Below are 11,208 nucleotides of genomic sequence, written 5' to 3' on the forward strand. Positions count from 1 at the left end.
TCTGTGCTAGCATGGTGGCCAATTGATGAAGGAAAAAAAGAATACAAATTTAGGAACGCGACTGGAAATCTTATCTGTTTTGATACGTCATGTAATGCAAGTTGGAGGGAGTGATCACAACTGTGTAAACAATTCACTGAAATTCCTGTAAGCAGGGAGACATGATAAGCCAATGATACACTAGTAACAAGAATTTGTGGAACTCCTTTAGACCTGTGAGTCATTATAGTGTTGAACACCACAATATAAAACACAAAAACACACAGCATATTTGTTACATACATATCCCTTTATTTTAACTTAAAAGAACACATTATTATAAACTTGGCATCTTTTTGTTTTGCACAAATGTTACACAAATTAGTACTAGTAACTCTACAATATGTTCAATTTTTTGAATATACAACACTGTACAAAATAGTACCAGAACAAAATAACATTGCAGTAACTTGAAAATACATCTGGGGCCAATTTCTCAAAGACATGCAACCTATCCTAGATCCTGGACCTCATTCAACCATTGCGTGGTATTTGGAGCATTTCTGGTGCATTGCAGGTACATGTACGGTATATCCTATTTAGCTCTTCAAATTAAGTGTACAATGCAGGGGTGAAAATAAGGTGGAGTCAAGTAAGGTTGTAAGACATCAAATGGCTTGAAGTTGAAGAGACCTTTTATGCCCTTGGTGAATTTGGTTGATGAGTTCAAGGGCTTACAATGTGTAGCATGTGTTTGAGAAATCAACTCTGGTTATGTCAATGGTTAAAGCAGGAATACTACATGATTTGTCAAATTCAGGTGCATTTTTCACTTGCACTGAAATCACAAACTATAAGTCTTTTGGCTGTGACCACCCTGTATAAATTGAAAACAGTAGTGTACAGCACTTACAGTGCCAAGAACTTTTGTTGCACCCATAAACAAAGATTTCTTTTTAGAGTAGACAATACAAATACAAGGTATGTTTTATGAAACACATATTTCTGCACATGATTATAAAAATTCTTGTGACTATCAAATTTTACATGACTGTATCTATGGCATGAAAACATCATAAGCGGCTACTTGATTTTTATTTTGAAAGGGCTTCCAGATATTAAGTTTTAGTACTAGCCTAGGATTGTTGTAAAACTTTGCTTAGGAAACACAGAGCAGTAGTACTAGTACATGGTGTTTCCCAAGCAACTAGTATTACACTAGAACTGCTTTTGTAGATCAAAGAACATGAATAAGGGTAGAATTTCTCACAAGTATGTGATGGGACAAGAATGGAATCTATGTAGGATTTCTTTAATTCCTTCTCTTATGACAAATTGGTTTCAGTAAAAATTAGGTAGATGAAAGTTTACCAGAACTCTCAGCTATGCAAATGTGCATGGAATTGGTAATAATTTTTTTGAGTATTGACAGAATTGCTTCTCAGGTTCTTGCTAAATTTCTCACCTCATCATGTTTACTAGAAGCAGCAGAATAAATTCTTTGCATACATACTGGTTGCCCCTACTTAAGTCAACAACAACATTTATTGAGGATAGTGGTCAGTATTGGTCACTCCCAGGTAACGCACAAAAGGAATGGTTTTGTATAAATATGCTCTATTGATCTGTGAACTAACTGCTGATGCAAAAAACTGGTGTCAAACAACTTTTGAATTATAATACTTTTTAGACACAGCTTTTTTCAGAGCTCTCCTTAAATTAACATGATTAAGGTTTGCTGTAAACACAATAGGATTGTGAAATATTACACTGTGGTTCAATTACAGTAACATGATTACAGACTTAAACACTTCAGCAAACCAACAAGTCCAACATTATCATGATTATTTTCATTAAACTTCAAGAGAGGCATTATTAATCAGTTCCAGTGTTCTTGCAAACAAAGACCTAACACCATGCTGAACTACTCATGTTCTTCTCACAAACATGCTTCTTTTGACCTTCCATAAACAATAGAAGGTAAACATGATGGAGGTGAACCTGATGAACATTTCAAGAAGTTCAAGGTGGTGCATGAAACATTTTACAGACTGAAAATTATGACGGAATACAATTGCATGAAGGCTGTTCCAAATTCAAAAATTGTTACATGTTAATTTGTTATATAATTATGGCATCGTGATATTAATTTGAAAATTTTGCTGATTGGTAACATGATTTAGTTTCTCTTGATCAATTATAAACAAGGCTTATAATTTATATTGTAATTCAAAATACATGTACGGTAATCTATGCTCAAAATAGTGAGTAAATTTCACAAAAATAATTTTTCAGAATTTGAAAATCTAGGCCAAACACCAAACTGGAGTCAAAAAGTCGGCCATGTTAAATCAACACTCATGTTAACAAACATCACAGGTCAAGGGTCAGCCTGTTCAGCTGATATGAACACCAAGATAAGCATGATCAAATGCTGTAAAACAAAGTCCAAATGTCCAAGAACATTGTCAAACATGGGTTATTGTAGAACAATTAGTAAACTTTGCATTGACACCTACATACTATATAAAGCAATTGAAAACATCATATATTATTTACTTGTATGAGTTTCAAGTGCTGGACTCAAACTTTGGGGGAAAAAAAGTTAGGCGGCAGAGTCATTTTCAAACTCCTACAGAATACCCTAACCCTACCACTGTGGGTTTTCAATGTTGGTATTTTACAGAATATTGCACACACATGCACAGTAAACAAAATAAATGGTAGGGCATGAATCATGATATTAAACCCAAAACTTTGTAGTCATATGGCTGTAGCCTACAAATTTATAGTCAATTGATTGTTTACAGTGTGGTTTTCAACTTGGTTTGAACTCAAGGAAGTTTGAAGAGCAAAATATTGGCTGCTTTACTCACCACATCAAGACTTTTATCTTCAATTTTGAGAGGAACATTTTTCAACAATGTATAATTTGATTTAGTGAATGGTGAGGCGGTGACCACTTATTAGTCATTACAATTTCAAACATCGGTCAAATCTGAGCAAAAACACTGGACACAAATTCACAAAAAACACACTGTTCATTTCATTTCAATGGATCTTGTTTTGATGAAACATTTTCAATGCAAGAACAGATTTGACTTACTGTGGCTGGTTTACAGTATAGGTGTAATTACTAGTCCGTTAGCATATGAACTTGCCCATGACAGCTCTCGATAACAAATGTACAATTGCATCGCTAACTCAAAAAGTCTTCATAAATTAAATCTGAAGCATGCGTGCCAAAACCAAGTTAGTGCCAAAGTTAATGATTGAGTTCTCTTTTGTCCAATGTGGCAAATTGACTGATAGTCGTTCCATTACAAAGAAAGCGTGTGGGCATTGTCATTAGTCTGTAACTTCAGATGATTAAAAAGTATGGAAGAGAGTATTATTTGTAAACTCTGACAGATTACACAATCATATCTTCTATTATTACTATTTTCCCAAATTTTACGAATGAAAAAGTACAGACATAAATTGATCAATACTCTCAGTTCGAAACACCCCAACATTGTGATCGCCTCATTTTCTTTTTGCTCCTTTATTATAGGGCCTCATTTATCACAAAACGTCATGCCAACACACACTTCATGAAACCAGCATGCAGCAGTGCACCTTGGTAATCAAAACAACCAACAGCAATTTATCAGAATTTGACAAAAGCAGAGCCTCTTTTGTGGTTAATACATGTGAAAAGATTTCCAACCATTTTTTAAAGGCTTTGCCCATTGCCATCATCAACACCTGTGTTGGTGTTGTGATTGTTCTCCTGAAGTGTGAAGAGCCAAATTTTAGCCAGAATTTATATTCGTTGTTTGAAATTATTTATGGATTTTCGCACACTGGTTATGAAAATGTGAACTCAAAATGCACTTGAAAAAAAAATAAAAGTGACTTTCTTGCTCACTGAATACAAAATTGAAGAAATTTATTCAAGAAAATCTGGAACTTTTTGCAGAAATTCATTTGAATACAAAGTTAAAAGCTTAGAATACATGGAGTGAACTGTGAATATGGTGAATAATAAAGGTCAAGAGTTCAATGGCGGTCTTGAAATACAACACCAATTCCTACAATGTATGCTATATCATGTACCCCTTAAGTTGTAGCACAATGGTGGTGTGAATTTTTGAATACATTTTTGTTTCAGTTTCAACATTTTTGCTTTACTATAAAATATTTATGACCATTTACCACTGGTCACTAGAATAGATTTTGGTCATGATCAGTTTCAATGTTTCCAGTGTATCAAGGTTACAACACTTGGGTATGACTGAATCACTATGCATCTGTATTAGGCCAAGTAAAATCAAAAACATGTTTCACGTCTGGATTTTTGAAAAAAGGAGGAGGAGGGGGCTTTTTATTTTTTGTCTCAAAATCGGTGTAAATACCCAAAATTAGAGCTGTTTTAGCATACACAATAATACCTGGAAAAAGGAGGCCTCTTTTTATTTGTTGTTCTGAGAGTAAGTACGGTATATCAAAACCTTCCGGCTTCCAAAAGTGTTTCTTGTATATTAATTAGCAAAGCTATAGAATGCATATCTACTTCCTAGACATATTTTATGAAAAGTTATAACTGAATTTCAAAAAATAAAAAAATAATTGAAGAAATCTCAAAAAAGGAAGCAGGAGGGGACGTGAAACATGTTTATTTTTTTATTTGGCCTTATCATGATTATAGGCCTAATATTATTTTCTTGGTGGCTGGCATGCATAATTTCAACAATACCCGATACCGGTACTTCAGTTCATGAGCAGTGTTTTTACATAACAAAATCCATTATAAATTCAGGATGGCAGCTTTCTTTGTTACATTTATTGGATTAATTTTGATACATTCAACGGGCTCATTTGTATCTCATTGATTAGTTATAATAAAGGCATCCAAGCATTCAGTTAGCTTCCTGTATCTAGGAAAATGTAAATCAAATTTACTGGGTTTCATAATTTTGTAGTCTGAACAGGTTTGCTTGCATGTAGATTTGTAACAATTATTTATGCTGCAGACTGAAATCAAGATTCCACAGTGTAATGGGCTTGCATGCAAAATATTACTTCTGGGTCAATAAATGCAAGCTATTCAAGGACATGCATGTAGAGATAGTATCCCACCAGTAATTTAGTCTGCATTTTTAGTCTCAATACAATGCAAACTGCTTCTAAATTGCATACAAAAACTTCAGTTAGCGATTTTGGCTGAATGTAAACATTACCTTCAAAATTAATAATAGGAAACATACAATAGCAATTTGGTCTAGCAATTTGATAAGTCATGTTACTTGTAAATTGTTGCTTAAATTACACATTGCCACTTGGTGGTAATTTAGTCGGTAGTTGTTAAAGACATTAAAATGTTTATCAATACAAATGTGTGAATATGATTACAGTACAGACAGGTCCCAATTTACTTGCATGATTGCATTGGCTGTGAATGGAAATACTAAATAACTTGTACATTGGGCCGCTAGGAATTAAATTCAATAACTAACTGAATTGCCTGTGTCATGGGAACTCTGGACTCATTTTACAAATTTGCACACTGATATAATTGAGTGTTCACAATCAGCGCATGTACTGTATCCCCGATACACAGGATGTTACAAAAAATGATTTATATGAAAAGCAACAATGTTGAAAATCAAATTATGACAGAAAAAACAATGATAATTAAAATAATAAAAACATGTCATGGATTTTCGAAGTGCAAGGTAACGAAAATAGTGCACTGACATTCCACTAGATGCAGTTGTCTAGTTGAGCCCACACACCAATACTGACTGTAATTACATTTGACACATGAAATTGATGAAAATTAAATTTCATATTACCAACCCCTCCCCAACCCATGGACTTGTGATGTTGTTTCTGTCTACATCAAAAATGTCATCAATGTCACTGATGAATAGCATGACAAAAACCATTAGATATGACCTCTTCAATCATTCATGAATAAAACTATGCACAGGAAATTAAAATACAATTTTGCATCTGGTAAAAAAATTATCAGTTATTGGCAGCACCTATTCTATGATCCATTCTTTAGAAACATATAATTATGCCAGTAAAGAAACATCAAGAACATGAAAGAGTAACTGCACAAATGATGTGGTTCCTGGTTTCAAAACACAATTTCCAATAATACTGATTTCAATTAAAAAAGTGAGGGGAGGAAATACAAGACAATGTTGGGTGAATGACCACTGACCAGAGTAAAGTTACAAAATGAATTCTTGATTCCTCACTTGTGTGGACAAGGAACAGAAAACCAGAATCTAGTGCTTATCATTTCTGAGGGATCTCATTATACCGGTATAATCAATAAACATTGCATGATTAATCACATCATTTACTTAGCTAATGGTTTTACATTAATGATTGTACTGCTTCTTTTTAAATGCATGATTCATTAAACAAAAGGCTTTTAATATTCATGATAGATATCACATACGATATATTCTACTACAAAGTATTTATGGATTGCATAAATGCAACAATGAGTCAATGACTGTAAGTACTGCCCGAAAGATCCTTGTTTGTTAGTGTGAGCCAAAATGTGCAAATGACAAATGTTGAATGAACCCCAAGTTTCCACTCCCAGCAGCCCCCACCCCCACAAAAAATGATCAGATTTACTGATTTTTCAAATTTTGAGTTCTTTCACATAAATTTGTAGTGATGTGGAAGTTTGGTCATAAAATTTTGTTCTTAAAATAAAAAATGCATGATTCAGGATGGAGTCCTTGTGGTTGGTGACTCGTTCCTGAGCAACGAGATGAACATTTGTTCCACCTGATAGAACATGTCAATTACTTAGATTAGCATTCTTTTTTTTTTTTTTTTTATTTGCAATATTATTGTTCTACTGAACTGGAAGACCGTATTTAACATCTGCACATTTTCTGGGTTTTTTTTTTCTTTCAAGGTATTTTAGAATATTTTTTTTAAAACTTTAAAGCTCACACCAACATACAAAAACCTTTGCAATTGTAACTTGTTCAAATTGAAGCTGTTCTGAAGACTAGCATTTATTTCTCTGTACAGCATTGTAAGTTTATGTACAATGAAGAAAATAAGGGACTGTCCACACAATATATATAACGTCCATTATACACACATGAAAACAGTATCCACAATGAATCAAAATCACTTTGATAATTTTAAAATGTGTTCAGTCCCTTATTTTCTTAAAACATTTTTTGGCAAATTAGAGTGTCACCATCTCTGAAAAGATGTCCTGGTAAATCCATGAATGATGTATAGTTAAGTTACACTGAAATTCCAACCATAGTACAATATAATAAATCCTGGATGACTTTGGTACATTCAAATAATCTTTGGCCTTGGCACTTCTCGCATCGGTATAAATCGAACACGAATCATAAACCAAGGCATCACAGTACTAGTACTTTTACACAGATGTTGGTGCTTGCTTTGGTTGTGTCCAATGACAAAGTCTTATGTAAAAGTTTGTCCATGATCGCACTGTTTTGCCCGACCAAATCCATACGCCCGATGTTATTCCAACAACGAGTAACATTAAATATTTTATCATAAAACTAAAAAGTCTGGCACCATCATGACTTCAGCAGGAAGCGGTCTGTCCTGTTGCGGACATGAGAATCCATATTTACGACAGTTCTGCGCTTTCCAGAATTCGTCCCACAATGGGCGATTACTTTGTTCATAAAAATAGCACCCTATAACTACTGTAGCTGGGAGGGTGTAAAGTACTGAGAACAGTCCAATTCTCATCATGAGTTTTTCAAGTTTGTCTGTTTTGTTCCCATCTGCTTTCATGAAAGTTCTAATACGGAATAGCGCAATAAACCCAGATGCAAGGAATACAGAACCGACGACTAAATAAAAGAAAAGTGGTGTATTACAAAACCGCGTGAAGCATTTTAAACTAGAAATTCCAGTATAGCACACACCCGATAATGAGTCTCCGTCAAATTCCGACATGGCGATTATTACAATTGTCTTTATCGCTGGAATAGCCCATGCCGCAAAGTGAAAATAGTGTGAATTTCGCTCGATAGCTTCGTGACCCCATTTGAGACCAGCTGCAAGGAACCAAGTAAAGCTGAGCAACACCCACCAAATTGACGAAGCCATTCGGAAATAGTACAGTAACATAAATAGCGCAATACATCCAGGCGTTTCCTTTTTGCTTCCTTGGACTAAAATCCATTCTCGGTGCATTTTCGGTTCTCCTTCTATTGGATCTGGTGGCGCTTTGCAAGCCACATTGTCCTCCATGAAAAATCCAACAATGTACACAAGAGCAATGGCGACGTAACATCCGGACAGAAAAATAATTGGTCGTTCTGGATATTTAAATCTTTCCCGATCAATCGCAAAAGTTAGAACTGTGAAGAGTGACGATGCAAGACACACAAATGCCCATGATCCGATCCAGATACTTGCAAACCTCTGCTCCTTAGTGGAGTTGAAAAACTGATTACATGGAGCGGCGCAATTTTTAGCACCCATGAATGTATATTCCGGTTTGTCCACCATAAGTTCTTCAGGGCAACGAAAATCATGATCTTTTTTCAACGATGTTGTCACTGGCAAAGTCGTATTCGGCGGTTTAGTAGTTGGCAAGGTAATCTTTTCATTTGTACGGTTACGGTCAAAACATAGTCCTTCTTCTGGAAATTTATCACACTCCAAACTTTCAGGCCATGAAAATCCAAATTTGTTCATTAGACTCTCGCATCCATTTCGTGCACTCAGACAGAGACTTTTACATGGTGGCAAAGCAGACTCAATAACAGTACATACTGGTGCATACATAGAACACAAGAAATACTTTAAATCCACGGCACACTGTACTTTAACAAGAGGATAAAACTGATGTACTTCTAAACCAGCGTCTTCTTGTTTCTGATGGTTCATAAGGTTTGGCATTATAGTCATATTATACGGTACATCTTGACATAGCGGAATTGTGATCGGCTCACAACGGCCGTGTGTTATCCCATAGGCATCATACTGGGCAACAACAAACGATGCTTGATGCAGTACGATAGCTACGATTCCGAGTAAAAATAACAGCCGAAAACCACCCCGATCTCCGGGATTCCAAATCGCCATCTTCACAAACTTATATCCAAATCTTCGATAACATCCACTGCATATACGGATAGGGTAAACTCACCGAAAAATGAAGTTATAACGGTGATTTACGATGAAAATTATTATCTAGGTTGATTGTCGCTCACTAAGAAAATTTGTTTCTCTCCTTCACGTACGAAGTCTACGGCGAAAATCTACACAGCTTTGTGATCGGTGAATTGACAGTGCAGATCGACGTCATCAATAGTTTCGTAATACCCTTAAACACACGCCGCGATATTCACATGATTTTTCCGATATGTAAAGTTCATAACATATTATACGTTAATTTTTACGGTTTTTATTAAAATAAATACATATCCAAACAAAAGAAAGAGCACTTATACGCGAGAAATGTGAAATTCACAATGATTTTGGGGGACAATTTTGGGTCCGCAGCGAAACTGCTAGCTCGCCCCAATTACGATGACGACCAATCGGTTTGCTCCACTGTAGTCACGTGACGTTTTCCGGCCTGCAAAAAGAAAAACACGGTGAGACCACGGAATAGGGTCAACCTTTATATTCTTGCATTTACGCACGGTAGCTGCACCGTGGAAGGTAATGAACGAGTCGTATTGACCGCCGTTACATGGAGGCACGGAAAGGGCGCCTGAGACGAAAGCTTGCAAGATTTAGGCTAGACACTGGACATGGTTGTGAAACACAGGCGGCATAGGACACGCAACACGGACGTACGAGGCTGGCGAAGATACAGGGCTGACAGCCCCATTCACAATACACGGTTAGCGATTATAAATGGACAATTAACATACTTGCAGTGGGGTACTTTGCAGAACCCCAACGGTTTTAGAGTAAGATAATTTTGCTTTGACACCACATAACAAATTTAGAATTGTTTGTGAAGATTTCATGATTATGTGTTAATCCAATGGCGACGTCAAAATAGCGATATCGCATCCACCATCATCTGGTGAAACAGGTGCAGCGCCACACACGCAAGGAAACTTGTCAATTAAGACATTTTAAGGGTACATGCATGGAAGTCAGTTGTGACTCCACTTTTCTAAAATTGACTTGACTCAATTATTGTAAAATTTTCCACATAGAAATAATACATTGACACAAGCATTAAAAGGGCATTTCATGATCCACAGCATCATCCCCCCATTTTTCTCAAAAAAAGTTCTGATTTTTATACCGCTGGAAACCTCTGGCTAAATAATGTTTATGTGCAAAATATTTCTTGCAGAATAATTCGTTTAGCAAAAATATCATCAAATTTGAATTTTGTTCTGGTAAACCAGAATGAAATTACAACACATTTTCTATGGAGCAGTGTAATACACATCATGCATAACTCACATGCACAAAATCAGTAGCGTACGCAGGAATTTTTCAAGGGGGGTGTGATGATAAAAAAAAAGTAATCAAATCAGAAAAATGGCCGCGTAGCGGACATCGCGTCGCGCTTGCACGAAGCTAGGGGGTGTCTGAGGGGGGATGTGCCCCCTGAGAAGTAAGAAACTTTTGCAAAATGAAAACCTAATTGAAGTGATTTGGTGGACCATTTTGGTACTATTTGTGTGTAAAATTTTAGTCTGAAAAAGCCGAAAATTTATGAAATGACGGTTCACAAAGCCTTTCATGAACAAGTTTTGCCTTTACTTGTAGGCCTATAAATTGTGTGTAAACACAAATTGGTAAATGTCAAAAGCAGAAGCGAAAATGGCTACTTGTTTATCCACTATGCAGGGGGTGTCTGAGGGGGATGTGCCCCCAGGCCTCATAAGAAACTTTTGCAAAATGAAGACCTAATTGAAGCGTTTTGGTGCACCATTTTGGCACTATTAGTGTGTAACATTTTAGTTTCAAAAAGCTGAAAACTTGTGAAATGACAGTCTATGAAGCCTTTTGTGAACAAGTTTTTCCTCCTCAGAAATTTTGCAAAATGAAGGTCCAATTGAAGCCATTTGGTACATAATTTTTACACTATTTCAATGCAAAATACTGTCTAAATATGCTTTATCTTAACAACCCCCACATTTGTGTGGGGGTTGTTAAGGCATCTATAGGCCTATGATATTATTGTGATAATATGTCCCCTATGTCTTGCTCATCTCCCCCCTCTCCTCTTCC

General features: G+C 35.9%; 1 protein-coding gene across 1 annotated transcript; it reads right to left on the reverse strand.

Annotated features, from left to right (window-relative positions):
- Positions 1 to 6,936: 6,936 nt before the first annotated feature.
- Positions 6,937 to 9,307, reverse strand: LOC140168011 (frizzled-2-like). The gene is given in 2 exon segments (XM_072191321.1): positions 6,937 to 7,548; positions 7,551 to 9,307. Coding segments are annotated over 2 exon segments (1,689 nt in total). The 5' UTR covers positions 9,088 to 9,307; the 3' UTR covers positions 6,937 to 7,396.
- Between the last annotated feature and the right edge of the window lie 1,901 nt (positions 9,308 to 11,208).

Source organism: Amphiura filiformis, chromosome 13 (genome assembly GCF_039555335.1).
Source record: "Amphiura filiformis chromosome 13, Afil_fr2py, whole genome shotgun sequence".
Taxonomy (NCBI): domain Eukaryota; kingdom Metazoa; phylum Echinodermata; class Ophiuroidea; order Amphilepidida; family Amphiuridae; genus Amphiura; species Amphiura filiformis.